This window comes from Poecilia mexicana, unplaced genomic scaffold (genome assembly GCF_051168715.1).
Source record: "Poecilia mexicana isolate PSO_F unplaced genomic scaffold, ASM5116871v1 scaffold_8, whole genome shotgun sequence".
Classification (NCBI taxonomy): Eukaryota; Metazoa; Chordata; class Actinopteri; order Cyprinodontiformes; family Poeciliidae; genus Poecilia; species Poecilia mexicana.
In genome coordinates, this window is record NW_028263377.1 from 4,865,366 (window position 1) to 4,890,575 (window position 25,210).

Here is a 25,210-nt window from a genome sequence, read left to right on the forward strand (position 1 = left end):
AACAGAGCTTTGAAAGTTGAGATTAATTGCTGAAGGAAACACAAAAATTCCTTTTAGCATATTTCACATAAAATAGTTGTGAAACATGGACTACAACTGGAGCTTTATCTGGAACAGAATCAAAGCCAAACAGTGAAAAACTTTGTGTATGACGAGGTCCGCTCACGACCTTGTAGTAAACCCCAAGGGGGGCTCACAAACCTCTGACCTGCTTCTGTTTCATAAAGGCAAAGCGGAGCGGGCAGTTCTGCTGAGAGCAGGGCATTCAACAACATTACACATTCAACAGATTTAGTTTTGTGGGGGGTTTTGGACAAATTTCAGTCCATTCCATTTTCTTGGAGTTGAGAAAACACATTCTTGGTTTTATGGCACTTTTCATCTTTTCTTGGCATTCTTGACAATGATTTTGAAGAAACAAGTTCATGATTTGCTTAGGACATTGTTTCCCAAACTTTTTCAGCCCATTTATCAAACACTGTTGGACCACCAGGTTTGAAATTTCCCCTGCAGAAGCACAAAGGAAAATAGTCATGTCTTAACTAAAAATGTGCTGTTTTGTAAATGTGACTGGCCATGAACAAGTCAACTCTGGATAACTTGTTCATTGGTTTTGAGTTATTTACAGACTCTGAAAGTGTGGATTCTAAGCTTTCGTACAGTGTCAAACACATGGACTTCAAAAAGCAAGTTGTTTTTTTCTACAAGTATTGTAATTTGTAATTTAGGAGCATATTAAAAGGAAAATAGATTTGAGTTCCTTTGGCACAAGCAAAAATGAGGCCTGTCACAATAACAAACATAGCTGGATGATAAATTGTCCCAGAAGTTATTGCAATAAATGATGACATTTTTTGAGACCATTGTGACGTCCCCCTCCACTTTCTGTGGAGGGATCCGTCAGTTATTGTGTTTTGTCCTGAGGCGGAGCAGAGTGGGCGGAACCAGGATTCGCCAGGCCCAGCGCGTCATCGCTATAGAAGCAGCCTGCTTCAGCGCGTGAACAGAGAGAGGAGTTGAAGCTGGTTGGAGGGAGTCGGCTTCTTCACCCAGCTCTGCTCTGCAGAGGTGGCTCTTCCCTTACCTGTCTGGCCACCCCGTCCTTGTTAGGTTTTGTTTGTTTGACCTTTCTTTTCTTTTGCAGGACTTTTCCTTCATCACTGGCTTCAGAGATGCCATCGACCATAGGGGGGGGGCACCCGCTTGCCGCTGTTTGGCCCTGTTTATTTGTTTGGGTTGTTCAATAAAGAGTGTATTCTTTTATTGAAGGCCGTGTCTCCCTGGCTTTTTGTTGCGGCTCACGAGCCGGGTCGTAACAACCATTTTAAAGTCATAGTGGCAAAAATAATGCAAGAACGCATTCTCAAAGATCAACAAACTTTAAATTCTAGTGAACATTTAACACTGCAACTGGATGACATTTTAAATTTCCAAAGTAAATAAACAAAACAAAAAATATAAAATGAATTATGAAGTCTCTGTAAAACAAAATTGTCCTTCAAAATAAAAACTTAAAAAAAGGGTTAGATGAGAACCAAAGCTCCAGACTGAAGACCTTTGTGACCAGTTTTGGTAAAAAAAAAAAAGGAAAGAAAAAAAATCTGGAAGTAATTCAGTTTGTTTTCATTTATCATTCAAATAATTGGTGTCATGCTTATTGTGACAGGCCTGTCAAAAAATCCTCTTCTGCACCATTACATATAAAAATAATGCACTGATTTCTATTGGTTTTAGCTATCTCCTGCATTTCTTCACCAACGGAGCCATTTTAAATTAGATTAAAAAATACCAACAGCTGTTGATGCACGTGCAGAGCATCATAGGCACGAAAAGTTGTAAAAATCAAAACAAAACAACAACAACAACAAAAACAGCTCTTACTTCTGTACTAGTTGAACTGAGCTCACATCACGGTAAATACAAGTTCGTTTACATGCAGTACCTGGTGGGCCACTAGGGGGCGCCCGTGTACCACCAGTTTTGAGAAAGCCTGGCTGACGTAGGTGTCGGGAGACGTTTTAAAGTAGTTTTTTTTTTTTACGTATCTGTCAGGCAGAGGTAACCGTACCTATATGAATCTGTTTGGTACCTGAGGTGTTCAAAGACTTGAAACTTCATAAACTGTCCTCCTTATCCGACAAATGACTGAATGTCGTGTGAAGCGCTTTGGGGTTCCTCTGGACTACCTAAAGCGCTACACAAGCACAGGTCACTTCTTCATGGCTCACTCTTCGACGATCAAACACAAATGCAATTTATGTGCAATACAAAGGAGGACTCTCAAATTCAAAACTGTTTTTAAATTGAAAAATGGTTACACACAAGGCAAGTCGTAAAAAACAAAACCATTTTTCTACACAGAATTGTATACAACTATTGTTCAATTATACATGAACAGTAATAGAAGAAATTACATTGACTAAGTTAGTAAGTAAAATGTGTCAATTAAAGACAATGAGGACAAAACAAGGCTTTGAAACGTCATACAAATACAGTTCAAAGCATTGTATCAATGATAAACAAGCAAAGAATTACATTGCTATCATTGCTAAACTCACATTCTTCAGTTTCCTTTTGACAACCAACTTTCACTTTATCTGAATTCACCAGAATATTTAATGTTGGGAATTCTGAAGCAGATGCTTAACCTCACTGATGTCTCAACACACCAGCTGTTATAACTGAGACGTTGAGCCAGTCAACACTGTGTACCAATCACTGGATTCACTCGCATAACAAACCAGTTGCTGCTTCAGATTGCTGCAGGATGACAGCAGACCCTGTGAATTTGCTGCTGTTTTACCTTCTTGATCTCTCTCTGTGTTCTTTTCTCTTCATAGATGCTACGTCTGCTCTGATGTCCTGTTTAGCGGTTACATCTTCCTGGAACGGGAGTAAATGTGTATGAGTAATTTGAATTGCGAGAACATTTAATTTCCCTTTGGAGTTAGTAAAATACTTGACTTTTTTGTTGGCAAATGTTGCCATCAACTTACTGTCCTTTAACAGATGACACACCTGGCCCTTCTTTTAGTGTTTCTCCCAGACAGTCTATTGGCGCAACCCCCTCTTCCAAGAAGTGTGAACGCTGCAGGTCACTAGCTGCGTTTCCATTACAAATGTACGCAAAACTTTGTCTCATCCTAGCGCCAAGGATTTTTAACAAAAAGCGAAAATTTTTCTTTGTTTTATTACTGTTTTTCATTGAGCTCATTTATTTTACCAACCTCAAATTGTGCAGTTTTATGGGTAATGGAAATGCAGCTGGTGACTTGATGACATCTGTGGGGTTTCTTTAGACAAAAAAAAATGTTAAGGAATTAATAAAATAAAATAAAATAAAATAAAATAAAATAAAAACGTAAAATGAACTTTATAGCATTTGTTAGCAGACCCTCCCCGCCCCCGAATGAAGGATTGTGGCTTTACTGATGAATAGTGAGGTTTATTGGAAGTAAACCCTGCGTTTCACCATAGTACAGTATGTACTATGGTGAGTGTCTTTTTGTGAGTGTCAGTATGTACAGACATCACAAAAAGACAGTGTAAGCTATCAAATCACACTCTTACAACCTTAACGTTTGAACCAAAAAATAAGGTTCACTATTAAAATATCAACTCTTGTTTTATTTGTATGCAATAAAACAAATTCACAATTTCAATCGATCAACTTCAGAAATATCCTTATTTACAAAATAAACATACCTTGTGCCTCCATCAACAACGCTGTTGCACCTTGTCTTCCGCTCTCTATATTTTATTTATTTATTTCTGTTGTTAAGCCGCTGTTCTATAAAATAAACAGCGAAAGTTGTCTTATAATAAATAAAAGCATCAAATCAAAAGCCGAAATATATTTTACAAATAAAACAAAGTAAAGGCCATAAGCACAAAAAGAGAAAACAATAGATTAGGAATTTAAATTGGGGTTATTTACAGAATTGCTTAATAACTTGGATAAGTTTGGAAAGCAATTGGCTTGGATCGTGTGTGAGCCCAGAATTTTGGAAACTCCCAGAGACACAGAACCAGTACTTGCATTATGTATGTAAGATAATTAGAAGCTTAAGATTAAGAAAATATAGACAGTATCAATAAATAATCTAAATGCAAAAAGTCACACTGGGTGTATAACTCACTGGGTATGAAACAAGTTTAAAACAAATCATGTGTGTGTCCTCTGTGGAGTCTGGATGTAATTTACTGTTTCCGGTACACGCTGTCCAGTTCTGCAGCTGCCAACTTCTTTTCTCTCTGATTTGATAAGGGTGGAAAATGTTCAAATCTTCTTTCTCTTTTGCTTTTGACTCCCAAATGTTTCAGTGCAAACAAATTCAAATAGCAGACAAAGATGACTTGAGAAATTACAAAATGCTCTTATGAACTGATGGTTTCATTTTTCGAAGATCAGTTGATTTCTCTTTGGGTTCAGTAAAGTACTTGAACTGAATTGAACTGAATAACAAATGAAGCCCAGCATGAGTGATTTACTTCAGTTAGTGCTCATGATTCAACAATAATAGTGTAAAAAAGAAATCTTTTTCTTTTACTCTCTTTTTACTGTGGAAGACAGTGTGTTCCTGATAGTTGCATACTTTCAATAGAGTCACAAAAATAATGAATAATTTACAGATGCTTTCAATTAAATGACTTTATTATTTTTACCAGACTTGCTTTGGAGGCTTAGATTGGGAAAAAAGAACATAAAATGTTGGTGTCTGTCTGAAGAAGTAAGGACTGCCATCTGTCCTGCTGATGCAGATGGAGACTTTTCTGAGTATTTTTTTCTTTGTATGAGATTTTCAATAAAATTTAAGCTTTAAATAGAAGATTCTAGATGCTAAATATGTGTTTTTCTTTTATTAGCCGTGTTTTGTTTTGTTTTGTTTTCGATTTCATTTTACCGTCTTATTAAGTAGGGGCAAAAATCCTCCAGCGACTTTTTTTACTCAAACCCAGACATAACCCAATAACTAAAACAGTCAAGGGCTTTCAATCTTAAATATCAGTTACATGAACTAAATAATGAAAAAGCTGAATATGCCTTATTTAGACTTAAAATTAAATATTATCAAGGTGGAGAAAAAAGTGGCAAATTATTAGCAAGACAACTTAAACAACAAGATAACTCCAAAACATTCCAGTAATAAAAAAGGAGGTAAAACATTCACTGCAGCCAAAGACATAAATAGGGTCTTTGAAGACTTTTATAAAAACCTCTACACATCCACTAATAAATCTGACACTGAAGAAATTAATGCTTTTTTCTCATCATTGAAGCTGCCTACCATCTCCAATGAGCAAAGAGAAAAATTTGATTCTCCTATCACTCTGGAAGAAATCAAAGCTACGATCTTGTCTATGAAACCTGGTAAATCGCCGGGCCTGGCTTTCCAATTAAAAATTATAGAAAATATATTGACACCATAGCAACAGTATTGATGTATATAGAGAAGCCTTTGAGTCAGGATCTCTGCCTGGCACTTTCAATGAGGCTCTGATATCACTTATTCCTAAAAATGTCAGAGATGTTTCAGATCCATCAAACTTCAGACCCATTAGTCTTATAAAAGCAGACTGCAAAATATTAACAAAAACACTAGCATCACGGTTAGAAAAAGTACTTCTGGATATCATAAATGAAGACCAGGTAGGCTTTATTAAGAACAGATCTGCAATCGACAATATGAGAAGGCTTGTTCATCTAATACATTTGAATTCCTCTAATCCAATCCCTGTTGCGGCATTCTCTTTGGATGCTAAGAAAGCCTTCGACCGCGTGGAGTGGGGGTTTCTTAAAACAACACGTCTAAAATCTGGATTTGGATCTATGTTCTGCAAATGGGTGGAAAGACTGTATTGTAAACCAAAAGCAGCAATTATGACGAATGGTCAGTTATCCAAAATTTTTTATCCTTCCAGAGGGACAAGACAAGGCTGTGCCTTGTCCCCACTGCTTCCAAGTACTGTTACAGATATTTGACTCAGGGCTCACAAACGACTCCAGAGTTTAGTTTGAAAACAGAATATGTCACTTTTAGATAACTGCTTCTCCAAAACTACCAAGGTCTGCTTATCTTTGCTATCTGTGTTTTGTTCCTTTGGTTTGTTTTTCCTGGTGTATTTTTAAGCCTTGTCTGGGTCAGTTCATTTACATGCAGTCTGGGACAGCGCTCATTCTATTTCTAGATTCCTGATAAGATGTTTAGATTAAACACGCAGGGAAAACAAAAAGCAAAATCTGAAGCACTGGAAGAGAAAACATTTCCAGTGAGACATTCCCAGTGTATTTAGTCCCACCTGTTGTCTGTGTTCCTCACCGGGTCCTCGTCTATTGTTTGTCGTACGTCGTCAAGTCTTGTCTAATGATGGTTCGTCTGCCGGCACAGTTGAACTGTTAAGTCCTGTGTCGGCATCAGCTCTCGTGTGCAGACTTCTCCTTATCAGTCGCTACCGGTGTTAGCTTTATCTCTGCTCACTGTGCTGCCTGTTTTCTTGGACTGTTGAGTTGCTTCCATTAAATTCATCCTTCATCTTTCAACCTGGGTTCTCTGCATTCATTCTCACCACCATATACTGCTACATCATGACGCGCGCGCGCACACACACACACACACACACACACACACACACACACACACACACACACACACACACCTGGAATGCATTGTAAAATGAAATTTCTTAGACTGCGTTCACACTGCAGCCTGAAGTGACCCAATTTCAAATTTTTTGCCGTAATGCGACCTGCATCTGACCTTTTCATGACAGACCGAAAGATACAAGTCAGATTTTTTTCGAATGCAACCCAGGCCACTTGGATATCAGATAAGTATCTGATCTTTTCAAATGTGACCTGAATCTCAATGGCCAGGTAGCATTCATCCAACTTGAACGTCATTGCTACTCAAATGTCCAAATGTCCCTATTCTGCGTCCTGCAAGCGGGAAGAAAAATAACAACCGTGGCAGACTCTAATGAGGATTAAGTTGTTAATGTGCTGGTTCTGGTCGGACAACAACTTCAAGATCATAAGGTATGCATGGATGCTCATGCAGATGTAAACATGAGCATCCACATTTACTTGCGTAAACACTGAGCAATTCTTCGTCTTTATGGCGGTTGGCAAAACACGAAGCACGCTCTCTACATGTGACGTTATTGTATCCTCTACTGCGCAGGCAGGTTCACTTTTAGATCGTTTACTGTTCACATTGTAGTACACATACAGGTCGCATATATTAGGAAGTTTCCACAACCATGGCAAAAAAAAAAAAAAAATCCGATTTAACAAAAAAATTTGAATTTGGTCACTTCACGCCGCAGTGTGAATGTAGCCTTAGTCCAGGACTATTCAGTAAACCTGAATAGGTTTCCGCATTGTTTCAGATTATAGTGTACCTAGTCTCACTGACTAGGACCTTATCCCAAGAAATTTTATTGCAAGGCTATAATATTGAATAAATAAATAAGTAATAATAAAAGCATTGATGTAAATATATATAGTAGAAGATTAAACTAATGGCAGTTTAGTAGTCTTATGAAGGGATGAAGCTGTTGTGGAATCTGGTTGTTCTGCATTTGAAGCAGTTGAACCTTTTTCCAAAGGGCAGCAGGGACAACAAACCATGCTGAGGGTAGAAGGGGTCTTTTACAATCGCCTGAGTTGGACAGGCAGCAACGGTGAGCGGTGTCAAGGATGAAAGGAAGCTCAGTCCAGATGGTCCTCACCATACTCTCTACATGTTGCCAGTCAGAGGTGTTACATGATCCAAACCAGATGGAGATGCTGCTGGTCAGTTTACTCTCTACTGTCCCTCTGTAGAAAGTGGTGAGGATGGGAGAGGGAAGGTTTGCTCTTCTCATCTGACGTGGAAACTGCAGACGTTGCTGAGCTTTCTTCACCAGGCCAGAGGTTTGGACAGACCAGGTCAAAGTGTCAGTGATCTGCTCCCCTGTGGCATCGTTGATGAGGAGGGGTGTGTGACTTGACTGATTTTTCCTGAAATCAACAACAATTTCTTTTGTTTTATTGACATTCAGAATTAGATGGTTTGCATCACACCAGTCCACCAGATGTTTCACCTAGATCGTTGTCCCTGATGAGGCCCACCACTGTTGTATTGTCTGCATACTTAATGACGTGATTCGTACTGAACCTGGTTTGGCAGACATGAGTCATGAAGAGCAGTGGGCTCAGTACACAGCCCTGGGGGGAGGCAGTGCTGAGGGAGATGACCCTTGAAGCTTTTTTCCCAACCCTCCCAAACTGGGGTCTGTCTGTGAGGAAATCCAACAGCCAGTTACACAGGGGGAGTGTTGAGCCCAAGGGCAGCTAGTTTGCTCACCAGGTGCTGGGGGATGATTGTGTTGAATGCTGAGCTGAAGTCCAAAAACAGCATTCACACAGTTATCAAACAACTCATTAAGTTCATAACTGTGGGGCGCGCTCCCTAGGGGGGGCGCCGTGCCATTGCAGGGGGAGCGCGGGAAGCCGTCTGGATGAAAAAACCCCCCAAAAAACATGAACGCTGTATGCGCTGGGTTTTTACCTTAGAATGGCCAACTCTCTGTCATTCCTCTGTCAATTTGATACAATAGGGGCTTCCGCACTTCCCATATCTGTGTCCTCTGTCACTTTTATCAGCAGTTAAAACTGCTTAATCCGTTGTTAACATGTGGTAACCTGTTTTTCAGAGCCGCCTTTAAACGCAACATGAGCACTTCGACACTCGCGATGGGTTTACACCTGTGGGCAGTGAAGGAGACCTGCTGCTGCTGTGCAGAGCTACACAGGTGTGTTAGAATCACGGCAGCAAACCAGCAAAACGCAAAGAACTTTTCACAGTTTTTCCCCCAAACTAACAGACTGTTGAATAAAGCTGTTGGATGCAGGTAAAGTTAGCTAAAGGATGACTAGCTAGCTAATATCAATACAGAACCTTAAGCTTGTTAACAAGTAGCTTGTAGGCTATTGGTGTTGTTGTCTATGCTCAGCTATGATTCATAGCCCAAAAGTTGATTCCCCCCCTTGTTCATCTGGAGCCAGGCACCCAAAAAAGGGGGAGGGAGGTCTCTAAGAATAGTGGCTTAATGGAACTTTTGTTGGATGTTTGGTTTGATGTTGAAGAAGACGTGGCCTTTGAAGACGTTTTTTGTTTCTGAAGCCCTTCTCTCGCAGATGCCGTCTGATGGTTATTGGGCTGCAGTCAGCACCAGTAATGGCCTTAATTTGGGTAGAGGATCATCCCGTGTCTTGACGGACAGCCAATCAGACCCTTGCTCTTGCCACCAGGAGGTCTTGACAGTGTAAAGACTTGACAGAAAATGACATGGAATCCAGATTTTTGCACAGGTTTTGGCTTTTAAAGACTATGGTCTTAAACTTTTGATCAGCTGAAAAAATCATGTTTGAGTGTAAATGCAGTATTCAGAAAATTTCCTACTCAAAAGTTCTTGTCTCTTGCACTGATTTTTTCCTTTAACATTGTGAAGCTCTACTTAGAACCTTCTTAAGATCCAATAGTGCAAAATGCAAATTCTTGCAATTTTTTGGCTGGTCTTAAGATTTTGATCAGGAGTGTATTAACTAATTTTATTTTGTAACCAGGTTGCTGAGTATTGCAGACTTCTGCCCAGGTCCCTCTTGAACATGAGATCTGGATCTCAACGGGGTTTACCTGGTTAACTAAAGGAAATAAAAAAATAATAAAAAAAAAATATATATATAAATTGAGCATTTTCTCAGAAAAAAGAGAAAAAACTGACATCTTAAATTTCTTCCTCTTTACTGGTCTGTTACTGTCTTAGCAATATTTTTGATGGAAGCATAAAATTTACTCCGAAATTAGGCTGTCCTTGTTGGCATTTTTTTTATCAGTCTGTTTGTTTTTTTCAGTTTAGAACTTTGACCTTATCAAGCTGTAACTTGCATGACTTTACTAGAAAGGTTTGGAGTAAACAGGAATTCTTAAGGGAATTAATTACAGTCTTGGAAAAAAAAACCTGTTACAGTCTGTAAGACTGAGGGAGATTCACATTCCAACAGGACAAAAAATTCTAAATCTATAGTAGTCCGAGCTTAATGGTATCCTGTACGTCAAAGTAAATTATATGTCTAAGTATATATGTGTAAGATTGAATGGCCAAGTCAAACTCCACACCAAGGGTTTGAATATTTTAACTCGCTCTATATTCAGAGGGGGAAAAAGGCTTCTGTCTTTTCTTCTTCCAAGAAGCCGCGGAGAAAAAAATGGGGAGCGAGTGACTACAACTGCTGTTTTTACAAATTAACACAGCGAGGTGTTATGCTGGAGGTGTTAAGTGTTTGTGTTCCCCCTGCTGCCTCTGTGTGAGTGACATGTTTCACCGCGAACTTGCGGTTTCATTGCGCTTCTGGACATGTTTTGGATGCTTTTATTCTGAAATGCTCGAGGCGGAAAAGGTTGTTGCTACAAGGAAGATAACACAGCGTGCCTTCTGCTGCTTACCGGACGATTTGAAACAGTAAGCACAGATTTATTTAAGCATGTCAAGACGTGTTAAAATATTAAAGAAACAAAGAATACACTGTAGAAAGTTCAGCAGCTGCCAAAGACAACCGGAAGTTGTTCGTCTCGTGGGCTAACAAGCTCAAGCTAGGCTAATTTGCAACTGTGTCTTTTTCATTACGTTATAACAGTTTTGCACATGTAAACTTGTTACATGTGCAAATAATAAGCTAATGTCTGTTTTTGGTGTATCTATTCCTCTGTTATTTATTTCAAAGAAAAAAAAAACTTTTAAAATGCTTTTTAAATCCCTAATATGCTCTTTGCTCATGTCCCTATTAAGTTATACTATTCAAATAGAAAACCTAATGTTAAGTAACTCATTGTAAAATATGCCACACTTGTGACATTCTTCACTATTGCTGGATGGGTTTATATGAGGAATTCATTGTGTTTTCACTTTGGCTACATGTTGTTGTGGATCTCATTGTTAGCATACTGTCAAAGCTGCTGGAATGAAATAATGAGGACCAGAAGAATCAGAGGAAATAAGAGCAGACCGAGAGATAGTCCTGCACATCTGCTCTGGAAAGAAAGGAGAGAGGGATGGAGGCAGGCAAAGGGAAAGTTGCGACACTATTGAAGTTTATATCTTTTTGGTGTGTATCCAAGTGTGTGCACTCATACGTGCTAGGTTGAGAATGAGTACTCACAACCTCAAACCTCAGGCTGCAGTGAGGGGACCATGAATCTGCCGCTGTGCGCTATAAAAACAATAATACATTGAGCAAGAACCCTGCCTTTCACCCACACCTTGTACTTATATGACATTCTTTTTCTGCTCCACACTTCCGCCTTTAAGCTGTGGCGTGGCTCAGAACATCGGGTGTCAGGCTGTCAGAAGTTGGTCTTCACCACAAATATGAGCTAGGCTGTTTGGAAGCAATTCCCATTTCGTATCAATGTATAAATTAGCACTTTGCATGCTTTCCCTGGCACATTAAGGAGAGTAGATGTTTGCAGTAAGTGTCTCGGAGTTTTGCTAGCAGACTAAAACTTCTTTGTGCAACACAACAGCACAATCTGTGTTCACACGAGAGAGGTGACATAATGTGAGACAAAAGATCAAGAGGCTTCTGAGGAAATGAACGTCTGGCACCGTGAGTTCAGATTTACGTTTAGTCTGGAGAAGATGGGTCTTTGAACTGCCAGAGGTGATTAGACAGAAGAAAAAAAAGACCTCTGAACTGTCTGTGTATGACTTTGTGTACATCAAGTGCATGTGTCACACTAATAGTTGCCTAAAAAGAACCTCAGCTTTCGTAGAACTTAATTGCCGATACGTCGTCTTGTATTTTTGCAAGTATTACGCACTGTGACAGATGATAGAAATAATCATGAGAACAATTTCTGATTTATCCCGAAATGTGTGAAAATGTATCTGTACCTAACTGTACTTGAGATCAAGGGAGTTTGGGAAATAAAATAATAAAAAAGTCACTTGGTTGCAAAATGTCAGCCAGTGACTAAGCTGTTTTTTTGTCTTCGAGTAACCAAACTTCACTTTCTGTCTCACAGCCCAGTGTGGCTCGAAAGGCAGGCATGAACTCTTAATGGTTTGAAAACCCTGAGTAAGAACACTCTGCCGTTCTTACTGTTGCTTAATCTCATTAGTGAGATTATGGCAGTTTTGACGCCATCATTTTTGTAAAACCTTGGTGTACCTTGACCTTATATAACTTGACGAGTAGATTCTTGATTGTCTGGCACCTTCTTTTAATGAGGTTTGACAGATTGGATTTTAATGTGCTTCAAACATTTTGGGTTTTTGTGCATATTTAGAGCAACACACTTTTTATCAGACCGCCCAGATGACTAGAGTGCAGATGTTCAGATGAGAACAAACGGTTAGTAAGTATCAGGACTGGTGAAGGTGGAGATGTGGGAGAACCGAAATGCAAACGGCGACGGGGCATAATGAAGATTTATTTAACACAAAGACCTGACATGACATGACATATTCACCAAACTGCAGCCGTAAGACACACAAGAATCCCATTACCAGACAAAGGCATGACTCGAACTTAAACACTCTGCGAGACAGTAACTGATCAGGAAACACAGGTGAAAAAATGAGCTAATTTAACAGGAAATAAAACAACACAATTTTATACACACAATTATGTGTATACACAACATAATTATAGACCTGCATCAACCTATTTGCGTGTTCAGTACGCCAATACAGCCTAACAGCACAGAAAAAGAGAGGGAGAAGTAGAGAGAGTTAGTCAGCAGATGAAAGAGTCAGAGTAAAAAACAAACAAAAAAAAAACATTACAGCTCCCTTGCTCACTTTTTGAAGTCATTCAAGAAGTGAATTTAATGAGATTCCCTGCCTCCATCCTATTGGATGGATGTTATGATAACTCTATAGGACACCCAATGTATCAATAAATCCTGAATGCAGACCAAGTTCTCATACTTTTAAAAAAAAAAATAAAGCATTTTCATTTGGCAAGCAGACTTGAATTGTCATCAACATCTTATAAGTGAGTCTTTGTGTCCTTATGCTAGCATTATCTTCAGCCCAGCATGGATATGATGCTCACCTCACTTCACTACTGTAATTATATTCTTTAATGCTGAGTAAATAAAAAAAGTTGTCATAATGAATACAGCTTGACACAGCAAAGTCTTCAAATATGATGCTCCCAGATTTTTCTGCCTTAATGGCAGCTCCCTTTAATGTGAAACAACTCTTAATGTCAAGTATTTATTAAGCTTTCACATTTATGACAGCCTTAACTGCTATAGCTGGATGGGTGAAGAATGATATGTGAAGAATTGATCATCTTTGAATTTTCATTTTGGCAGCGTTGAGCTCAAACTGAGGATGACTGACTCATCACTTCTCAACTCTGAGCTGGAGTTACAGCAACAAGAGGAACTCTACCAGCAGATGCTGCTGCAGGTCATCATCCTTCCCTTACTTTATCACATCTGGTTTGCTGTTAGTATTCACAGTGCAAGAATTGTGAAATTGTCATATATTTTGATGTTTCAATGGTAGATCTCAAGGTATTTCATCAGGATTTTATAAGAGAATAAGACAAAGTAGAACATATATTGTACAGGTAGATCTCATAAATTAGAGTATTGTGGAAATTTTTCATTTCAGAATCTGAAATTCATGTTTTAATTATTGATTACATGGAGAGTGAAATATGTCGAGCCTTTGTTTGTGACTTCCAGGTAATGAAAACCCAAAAATCAGTGTCTCAGAAAGTGAGAATATTTTGAATTGACTGCTGACTGTATGGTTATGATCAACCTCCACTAGGAGGGTTAGTGACTAAAGGTCATTGCTAAAGACTAGGGTTGTTTACACTTATTCATTGAAGTTTGAGTGGAAGGAAACATTCTGGTATGAAAAGTTACACCAGCAACACCTTTTCATACCACAGCCTTATAGAATGTCAAGCAAAATCCATTCAGGCTGAGGCTGGTGTGAGTCTGGGAAATCTCAACGTGTCATTCTGAAATTATATTGATTTTTTTTTTTTTTCATGAATTTCCTGATCTATACATGCCAATTTATTTATTTACTCGTTTTTCTCCAGACAAAAATCTGAAAATTTAGTCAGTTAAATTCTTGTCTTTGGATGCACAAAGGTGAAATTTATCTAACATTTTGATTTAAATAGTGGCTAAATTTATTTACAACTACACATTCTCATTTACAAGCACAACATTTACATACCATGGATGTTCTGCACACAGGCATTCAGAAGAAATTCTCTGCCATTTTATGTACAAGGTTATAAAGCTCAATTCACAACCAGAACAAAATATTGAATGAAGTTAAATAAAATAGTTTATCGCTCTGAGAAAGCAACGTGTCGTAGCGCATGCAGTTGGAGAAGGGAGCAAAAGAAAAGAATGTATAACTTGTCCAAACACAGATAATAAAATAACTGTCGTTTTTGTAGACGATGGGAAAGCTGCAGTCGGAATCTCCAGATTCCACACTAATCCGGCCTCAACCAGGTAAGCATTTTGAAACATAAAGGTAAGTGTCAACCAGGTGCTTCATATCACAAGGGCCTGAACAGACAGTAGGATTACGGGATCATGCCGGGTGTGACACAAAGCAGAGCAAGCAATACTGAAATCCCTGATCGCTGTCGTCAAGAATGGAGGTGGAAAGGTGGAAATTCTAGAATCGTAATGTTTTATTTAAGAAATTCTATCCATCATTTAAATCCTGGGTCGTCCAAAAGAACAAAAATAATCAAGATTGAAATATGTGAAACAGAAAGAAATGTGTGCCGGACTTCTCCAGCTAAAGTTCACACCTTAAACTGATGAAATGCTGCAGTGGAAGCCTAAAGAACAAAAAGAAATAAACAAAGTAGTGTAATTTAGGTTGCATTCACACCAGCCCTGTTCATTCCCAGACTCAAGAAGAGTTTCATACTCAAACTCTACTTTCTTTAGAAGGTCTGGTTCGTCTGCGGAGGTGTGAATGCTGTGAAGATCCCCTCCCATCCACTAGGTGTCTCTTTTTTTCTTCTTCTTTTCAGGAAGCAGGCAGATAGGTTGGCCCCCTAACTGAACCGTATTTTGAACCATATATCTCAGAGCCATATTTTTGTATAAATAAATTGTTGTTTGTATAGACCCACTCGTCTCTCTCCCATTTTTGTCATCCCCTTTGAGCCAGGTATGATAATTTCATAAATGAACTCTGATGTGGACCAAAAAGGCGAACATCGGTTTGCCTATAAACCTGGGTTTCTGTTCTGTTTAAGTTATGCATGACAGTAGACCTCTCCAAAAGCAGGAAGTGGACTACATCATATACATGTGTATAGATACAACCAAAACAAACTTGGTAACTGAAGGAACGACTTGTGGTCTTTTGCCAAAGACAGAAGGGAAATCCTACAATCGCTAAAATTTGATGCCACGCCATTTTTGTTTACATTTTGTGAAGATGAAAGTTGCTCTCAATTGATTCAAAGGTTCCCCTGTTGAGTCCTTCAGTGGTTCGTGGTGCAGCGCCCCCACAGGCCAGGGGGTGAGCAGGTTTATTATTATTTATTTATTTATTTATTTATTTATTTATTTTTTAATATTGATTTATGATTTTCAAGAATAAACAGGCAAATTAGAGGACGAAATATCAAGGATAAAAAAAATAATAAAAACTAAAACAAAGAAAAAAAAAAACTAACCAAAATCATCAAAACAAAAATCCACAAGACAGAACAATCAGAACACTGTCAGCTAACAGAGGGTCTGATAAGAGGATAAAATAAGTGCACATCAGATTGTAGAGTGTTATCGAGCATGAGACAGAGTCCAAGCGAGTAACAGACATTTCTGAGGATATTGAATCAAACAGCTCACCATAGAATATGGAATAACAAGAAAAGATGAAAACAAGTTATAATCACAATAGAAATGACAAAACGGTAAATGAGTAAAATAAATTATTAGAAAATACAGGTCCAGATGTAAACGACAGTTATTTTAGCCTATTATTTTGTATGTATCTATTGAAAGGACCCCACACATCCAGGAACTTCTGATGATTGTCAGACAAAGAGTATCGAATTTCCTCAAGATAGATACAGGACACCATGTCATTAAGCCATTTCTTAAAACAAGGCAGGGTAGAGGATTTCCATTCCCGTAGAATAACCCGCTTTGCTACCACTAAACCAAAAATTAGAGACTGTTGTAGGGACATGGGAAGAGCAAGAGAGGATTTAGAGCAACCCAAAATGATCAAATGCCTATCCGGAAATAGAGGCTTGCCATAAGCATTGCTATAAAATTCAAAAATCCTGCACCAGAAGTCCATTAGTTTAGGACAGGAGCAAAACATGTGACCCAGGGTCCCATCATCTAATTTACATTTGTCGCATTTTGGTGAGACGCAGGGGAATAGCCTATTGAGTTTAGTTTTAGAAAAGTGCAGCCGATGGATAACTTTGAATTGAATAAGTTTCAGTCTAGAGTTAATGGAACAGGTCTTGATTCTCGAAAGAGACAAATCCCATTGCTCATCCGAAATCTCACCAGGCAGATCAGAAGCCCAGGCCTCTTTTATATGCCTAGTAGATGGGGATGAACTGAAAAGATTAACAAACTGAGAAAATAGGTAGCAGGTTTATTTTTTAACTGGGTTGACACAGTGCAGTGTGGAATCGAACCGTTCCAGCTGAAGACGGAACAAATGTGGCAATTTTGGTCCACAATCAAACCGAGTCTACTGGACTATCAGGTGGGAAAAACACCCAGAGTGTCCCAAAGTCTCTCAACAATGTTGTTGTTGGAAGTCGATAAATAGTAGAACATTGCTTGTACGTGATTACTGAAGATATCTGAGGGTCTGCAGTTCTTATGTCTTTGGGAGGGTTTAGGTTTTCATGACTTGTATCTTGAATCACGTTAAGCCTTATTGGGTGTAAACTGGAAGAGAGCAACGTGCTATTTTGTAATGGTAATATTTTCACCTAATTAGTCTGGGCTGACTTTCCCCGATCCCTCACACATGAAACATCTCTATGATATATATTTTTTTATTAATCCAAACCTGGTAGACTTTATAGTTTTCTTTTACTTTCTCCTTTTTAGTACTTTTTTTCTCTACATCTCCGCTCTTTCCTCCACCCAGGTCTGTGTGTGAAGACGTTCTCGGAGCCAGGCAAGCAGAAGGTTTTCATAAACATCTGCCAGTCGACCTCTGTCCCGCCGCCCCCTGATCTCTCCAGAGAGGAGCTTGTGCAGCTTCTCCAGTCGGAGGATCCCAGCGGCTACAGAGTTCCGATGAGCCTGGGAGAGCCGCATGCAGAAACTGACAATAGTATGTAGCAGAGGCCAAAGCCTGCAGGTTTCTTAAGATGACGGAAATGTGGAGGTTGTGATGTGATCTGTAATTTGGTCAAAAGGTTTGGTTAGTCAAAATAGTGCTACAGTATTTGACATTCTGAGCTGACTTTTTTCTTTATTGGTTTAGAACAGCAACATGGTTTTAATTATGACCATTTCAAACTGGATGTTTTTGTTTTACAGATTTGTTCACTATGTTCACCCTGTGCAATTGAAATTACAACTCTGTTGCAGTAATCTAATTGGTCAGTTAGCAGCCTGCATTGTATTTTTCTGGATATCTTCAAAAAGAGATGAAAGCAATTATGTTTGAGAAAGGAGAGAAACCGAGCTACTTCTGACTGACTTTCGATTTGTTTCAACTGCTAACGTCATGCAGGGAGCGTTGGGAACATTTAAATATTACACACATCAGATCACCATCATTTCTATATTCCTGAGAACTGGAGGGAGGATTTCTAGTATTACCTCAACATCTTCCTCGGGTTCCCTTCCTCTTATAATATATAACATAAATGAGTAATATATTCATCTGAAAACGCTACCAGAAACGAGTCACAACAGGAAAATTACAGTGCTGTTTAAAGTCTGAAAAAAATTCTGTGTTAAGGCCAAATGGCATTAATTATCTGCTGTTGTTCAAATGCAACACATGTTAACATTAAGATAGTTTTGACAGGAGTTGAACTAAAAATGCATTCAGCTTATCCTTCCTTTTCTTTCGCCTTTTCTCTTCCTCGACTTTTGACTGTCGTCTCTGGTTCGGCTTCACTCCCGAAAGTGGCACAGCGCGTAGTAGCCAGCTTCACAGGCCGTAGCCGGCGGTGTTTGGTTTTTCAAAAATACAGTAAAATTTAACGTTCAATATTTAAATTCATTTTTAATACTGACTAGAGTTAGCGTAAGTGCGCAAATGTAGGCTAAAAATAAACAAAAACTTCATTCTGAATCAATCAGCTACATGTGGAGGAAACCCTGGACTTAGATGAAATCTGAACAGCTGCGTTCCATTATAGCGCCACCTATCTGCTGCTGTCTTTCAGACTCTCAGGATTGCACAGCCTATGACGTCGTCATCAACCAGGACTTCTTCCAGAAGAGCCAGGTGACTTGTCAGATGACATGCTTACCATGTTTGGTGCTTTACAGCGTAGTAAAGGAAGTGGTGTGTGTGTGACGGTGTCTCGCAGAAGGATCCTCTGTTCCAGCAGTTTGTTATCTTGGTGTCCGTGGAGGGCCTGGAGAATAAATACAGCCTGGAGCTAAACAGAGGTCAGTCTGAGCTCATGTGTTTGTCTCTCTGACAATGACATCAAGATAAGGTTTGGGATGTGTTTGTGCAGACTGGAAAGTGCTGAAGAATAGAAAATTCCTTGGCTCCGTCAGTGAGCAGAACATCCGGACGAAGAGCAGGCCGGTGATCCAGGAACTGCAGCCTCAGTAAATCTTTAACTTGTTTGAATCACAACCTTAAACTTCAGTGTATTTTATCAGGATTAAGCGAGAGAGAAACCAACATACAGTGGAGTGAAAAGATGCATAATGTGCATTATTTATTCCAACTAAAACTCTGAAAAGCCTGGGGATTTTTGTCATCCAGTTTTTGGTAGAAACAGAGAGACATGAGCAAAACAAGCCATCATGCCAATGGAAACTGTTGAGCTTGTTTTAATTTATGTCATTAATTGGTTTATTGCAAAAGACTTAGCCTCACTGTTGCCATTTTAGCAACTTTTTAAATAAAGATAAATAAATAAAAATTAGTATCGGCTAACTTGGGAATGGTGATAGGCCAGAAAGCTGCAATCGGTGCACCGTCCTGCTTTTTCTATCGACATATTTCACCCTACGTTTCTGAATTCTGATGTACTTTTTTGTCACGTGAAATCTTAGTGAAACACACTGAAGTGGTTTTAATTTGACACCGTTCTAATGCACTGTGCAAAGTCTGTTATTTGTCCTCTGGGTGCAGTTCAAGCTAGTTCTTGGCATGAGACAACATTAGAAGTAATGGAATTCCATATTAAAACAATGAAAGCTTTAATTTTACACTGTAATAGTGTAAACGATGAATGAAGGATGAATCTCTTTCTGCCCTCAGGGAAAACGGCCCGGCATGTGTTAAAAGGTGAGGCAGCTCTTACTCTCTCTGTCTGTTATGCTACATTAAAATAGCGTTGGTGACATGGATGTGTGGGTCTTCTCTGTGCTCAGACCAGAATGCTCGCTGTTGGTGGAGCCCCCCACTGGACACCCTGAGTACCTCATTGCAGAGATAAAGCTCCCTGGAGTGGTAAGTGGTGCATTTGGTCCTTAGGGACCAAATTAAAAACTTAGAAGTGAAGATGATGTGGTCTTATCCAAGCAATTATTTCGACATATCAGTCCAGGAACGGTTACGAGGCCAGTTCCAAAACACTGTAGATGTCAGCTTTCTGGCTGCTTGTTTAGTGTTTAAACTTTATGATAGGACATTTGTGGGGGGGAATAAACAGCAAATGCATGCTTGGAGTGAAACAAACACAGCATTTTTTTTTTCTTCGTGTGTTTATATTCTACCAGATGGACCGGTTCCAATTTCACAATTCACAACACGTCGTCTCGAGGTAGTTTTCACAACAAACAAAAAAAAGAAAGAAAGGTCAGCAAATCTACAGCAGAGTGCTGATTTAAAGGGACAGTGTTATGTAAAATGTACTTTTTGAGCTTTACATCATGCTGTAATGTTATTCCCTCATCAAAAACACACCTGGAGTGTTGCCTTGATTCTTTCATGTATAATTTAATTTCCTGTGGCAGAACGCCTTCGAGGTGCAGCTCCTCCTCAGGGCTGCAGTTTCCAAACTTCCATCTCACAATTAGGTTTTAATAAACCTAAGCAACATTTTAAAACCAGTGGGAGAATCTGATTGAGTCATTAAATAATATACCCTAAGTAATTGCCAATCATGTTTTCCATGTTTTTATGTGTTTTTCTTGTGTTTGATACTTTGGTCAGTCTTGCTGTTTTGTAAGTATCTATAAAAAAAGTTGACTTGGCTAAAGGTTGTTTTATGATGCAGTAAAAAAAACCAGGTGCCATTTATGGACTATTAGTGAAGTGTCCTGACTTTCCCCATGCCTAAAATGTCAACCAGTCAAACTAAAACAAGATTCTCCAGAGGATGATTCATCCATGCTCTGTTGGTACTGCAGCCAGATTCCGATAATTAAAGTGCTATTGTTGCTAGACTTGCATTACTAAAGAGCAAGAAAACATTACACGACATGGCATGCTTGGCTTGTTTTTATCATTTGCCGCTCTACATGTAGTATAACCTGTTGCTGACACTCAGCCTGAGGCGCACTGCTTCACCTGTACCTGCTGGACGGTTTGTTGTGTCAAGTTACGACATTTGACAGCCTCGCAAAAGCAACACAATCGAAAGCATCAAGGAGCCAGTTCAGACCAGTTTGCGCATTAAGCGTTAACAGTAGAAGTCTTTTCAGTTGACATAATTATCTATCCGTCTGTATTGATCTGTTTAAATCATTGTGATAAGTCATTGTTCACAACAGGCTTTAAGAGATTTAATAGGAATATTTCTTTGACACATGACGTTGGCAGCCAGAGCGGTGCTGCCTTGAGCTGGTGCGGCTCAACAGATGTGGGGTGTGTTGAAATATGTGGCAGATTATCAGACAGTCATCTCATTTCATGGAGAGGTTTTAGCTTCATCTTGATATAAACACCTAGCAGTTAGTTTCACCGCAGCTTCTGCAGTCAAGTTGCAACATTAAATGAAAGAGGTAATGAGGAACAGGGTCAGCGTCAACTAATGAAGACCAGTCGTTGGGTCTTAGGAGCCTTTTGGGTTTTCTGTACAAGTAGAACAAACGGTCTCTGTTCCTTCATGTCCTCCAGATGTCAAAGTGATGGTGGCTTGAGGTCAAATATGACTTCATCCAAATACATCAAAGCGTTGAGTCAAAGAGGCTGAGTAGAAACCCAGGGCCGCTTTCCGAAGCGTAAAACAGAAGCCATGAATTCTGTCCATTCACTTTGTGTTTGTGCATTACTTTGTTTAGGTCCCAATGAAAATATCCTGGTTAGGTACCTGTTCTCCTGACTGCATCTCACACACACAGAAACATGGAATAGAAACCAGGTCCAGAAAGAAATGTTAGCTACTTTACTGCCAATAGAAAAAAAAAAATGCCAAAAGTGCTTAGAAAATGTTAATACAGCAGCAAAATGAAAGCTTTAAAGCTCCAGCATGTAACTTATAAAAACATCATATTTTTGACATATTTATTAAAACTGTCACCATGTTGCACCGCTCCCAGCCAAAAACAACCAATCAGAGCAAGTGAGGGTCTTATCGCTGTCAATCAATCTTGTGTACGCACTGCTCAATGTGCTAACCATTCCAGGAAAACATGCTAACATGGTGTCCAGTTAGCATGGAGACCTGTCATTAGGTGTCCATGCTAACTAGCCTTAGCATTCACAACAGGGACTGCTAGATGCAATGTAGCAGACAACAAGGAGGGTGATTGACAACACTAAGACCCGCCTCTTGGCTCTGATTGGTTGTATCTAGTTGCACTGGGTGAGGGCAGAGAACCTCAATGTTTTTCACAGATTCTCATATCATACCATAGTGTGTGTGTGTATATATATATATGTATATATATGTATATATGTATATATATATATATATATATATATATATATATATATATATATATATATATATATATATATATATGTATATATATATATATATATATATATATATATATATATGTATATGTATATATATATATATATATATATATATATATATATGTATATATATATATATATATATATGTATATATATATATATATATGTATATATATATATGAAAGTTACATAATGCAGCATTTAAAAGAAACTTATTTTATCAAATATTAAAAAGGAAAATGTATTTTATGCCAAAATACCTTCACTCTGTAGAGGGCTGGGTTTGTTTCAAGCGAGTGACCCTGTTCTCTATGCAGTCATCATCTCGCTCTCTGGTTCTGGATGTCGGAGAGGACCGGCTGGTGTTGACGGCGCGACCGTCGCTCTACCACCTCGACATCTTCCACCCGTTCTTGGTTGACCAGGACAACAGTGTGGCGCAGTACAACAAGAGCACACAGGTACGCAGAACTAACTCCGTGGGAAAGGAGAGCCCTCTCTTCTCTGGTTTCCACAACTGCGCCACAAAATTTGCTCCTTACGTTCACAACATATGCAGCTTTATCCTTTATGCTTTGCAGTATGAAAAATTTACTGTTTCTGTTTTTTCTTACAGATTCTCACAGTCACCATGCCGGTGGACTCATCAGGGCCATGAAGCTGCTGAAGAATCATATTTTTTCTTATAAAAAATGCTGTGACAATAAAAGTTTTTTGTTGGTAAAAAGTGAAATCTGTTTCTAATTTTATTTACTAATTAAATCCTACTCATTGTGTGACTCATGACGCCTTTAAAAAGTTAGCGCAATTAATTGCTGTTTTTTTGTTTGCTTTGTGTTTCAACACATAAAAAAGTTCAGAGCAGAACCTTTATACTTGTGTGTTTCTGGTATGTCATTAATCTTAACGGACAGGTGACGTCTGCAGATGGCAATGGTCGACAGAGTTCTCTTGGCCAACTTTTGATTCAAAAAAATCGATTTGATTGGACGCTGCAAAAATCTGTTATGGAGCCATTAGCCTGCTAGCAATTGCTACCTTTCTTACAAATGCTACCATCATGATAGCATTTGACAAAATACGTTTGTTCCTTGGGTCAGAATTGGTTACTGTGTTATGTTTTTATCATGTGAAGGACTTTCAACTGCCTTGTTGCGAAATCTGCTATACAAATAAACCCAACTTGGTCAGTCACATTTCAATAACATGATAAAGTTTGTGGTTGATTTTTTCGAGACAAATGTATATCTATGTGTATGTATGTTTGCTTGTAAATAAAAATATTACATGATTTAGTGTTATTTAATGCTCATTAGGACTACATGGTCTGCACTGCACAGAGCAGGAAATGCCAAGGACTGAAACAGCCATGTTTTCACAATATTGCCCTTCTGCTGCTGTGTGTGTGCGTGTGTATTTTCATGTATTTATTGTCCATCAGTATGTTAGTCTTCTTATTGCACTGTGTGTGTGATTGTGTATTTATAGTCCATCTATATATTCTTATTGCCTTATTGTCTTCTTATTGCACAGTGTATTGCAGTGTATGTGTGTGTAGGTGTGTGTGTGTGTGTAGGTGTGTGTGCGTGTCCGTGCGGAGGGGTTACGGTCAATGTCTTATTTATATGTTTAGTTTAACTGCACATTGGAGACTGGTGAAACGCATTGTCAAACTTCTGTGCTAACCCTGTTACATAGATCTTTAACAATAAAGTACACTTGACTTGACTTATAGCAGCTATTTACTGGTACCATTTAGTAACATTTTTAACATTTTTACAACTGAGTCCCAAACCTGTAAGCTGCCCTGATATTAATCAGAATCTGACTGAGTATTTATAAACCCAGAAAGACAACTAGCTAAAGACAAGGAATAAAAGCAAAGAAAGATGCTAAATAATCAGGAGCATGATGAACACCAGGGAAACACCAGGATCCCATGTTGTTGGGAAACATGTTCCCCACCAGTGTTTGTTTTTACTTTCAAATAAAAGTAAAAACAAGGAGTCATATCAGAGCTGCAAACTGACTGGCTGCAAACCAGACTGAAGACAGTGTGGTACCCCTTACATATCACTTCTCAATTGGAAAGAGCAAATATATTTATAGCCTCAGAATACAGATCCCTGTTGGCAGTTCAGACTTAATGAGCCTGCAGTAGTGACGCAATGTCTAGCCCTGTGGACCTCTGTTCAGTTAGTGTCTCTGTGACTCTGTCTGTTTGAGCCCTGGTCACTAATCATAGCAGTAGCACAACACTGACCTTTTTCTGGACGAAATCTTGTTGGAAGACAAATAGTCTTGAGCATCCCTCTCAGTTTGGCAAGACCAGCCGTTCCTTCTAGATCAGGGGTGGGCAATTATTTTTTCCATGAGAAACATAAAATATTGTGGAGGGTCGGGCCAAGGCTGAACTCAATTCTGTATAATATTTATTGTTATTTCTTTATATCAAAAGCAGTAAATACCATTGTTTTGACAAGCGGGCAAGACTAGTTAGTATATGTTAAGGTTATGCAATGAAAAAGTGAGGTTGCCTTCCAAAAAATGTAATTTATTCAAACAAATTTCTCAAAACAATGTTAGATGAATTGTTAACATTTCTTCTATTTGTTGCTCACAACAATGAACATTTTCTGTCAAACACATTTGACTCAAATTCCGACTCAGGTCCCAGATTAATAAATTTAATGCACACATAAAATAAAATAGACTAATTATGTGATATATAGAAATGTATATATATTTTTAAAAAAGTATGAGTGTGTAAATCATTTATGACATTAAGCTGAATTACACTCTAAAAAAAGATGTTAAAAAAGAACACAAAAAATGTGTTATTAAATTAAAAGCATATTTTGTGTTAATTTTACACATTGTGTGTTAAAATGAATTTAATAATATGACACACAGTATGCAACTTCGGTAAGTTTTAAATCTGTTTAAACACATAAATATAGTCTAGAATTTGAGGACTCAATGGTTGGAAAAAAATTTATTTTTTGTGCCACCACAGGGCATGAAAGGTTGTTGTTAATTAAGCACTGTGCACAGGAGATGGGGTCACCATTTTATCATTTGTTACAGTTGTCCTTTTTTTTGTCCAAA

General features: G+C 38.6%; 1 protein-coding gene and 1 long non-coding RNA gene across 3 annotated transcripts; both read left to right on the top strand.

The window, feature by feature from the left end:
• The first annotated feature begins 959 nt into the window (after positions 1–959).
• On the top strand, positions 960–1,491 carry LOC148157907 (uncharacterized). The gene is made up of 2 exons (XR_015764011.1): positions 960–1,068; positions 1,145–1,491. It is a non-coding gene; the product is annotated as an uncharacterized LOC148157907 (long non-coding RNA).
• Positions 1,492–10,405: 8,914 nt separating this feature from the next.
• Positions 10,406–23,393, top strand: pih1d1 (PIH1 domain containing 1). 2 transcript variants are annotated; one of them, XM_014967660.2, is made up of 11 exons: positions 10,406–10,506; positions 13,368–13,464; positions 14,483–14,540; positions 17,179–17,367; positions 18,437–18,498; positions 18,584–18,665; positions 18,737–18,833; positions 19,495–19,521; positions 19,608–19,686; positions 22,420–22,563; positions 22,719–23,393. In XM_014967660.2, the coding sequence occupies exons 1-11, from the start codon at positions 10,427–10,429 to the stop codon at positions 22,758–22,760; spliced, it is 957 nt and encodes a 318-aa protein (XP_014823146.2). In that variant the 5' UTR covers positions 10,406–10,426; the 3' UTR covers positions 22,761–23,393. The 2 variants fall into 2 exon arrangements, with proteins under 2 accessions (XP_014823146.2, XP_087864196.1); XM_088008070.1 differs by lacking the exon at positions 10,406–10,506 and adding an exon at positions 11,359–11,650.
• Positions 23,394–25,210: the final 1,817 nt, after the last annotated feature.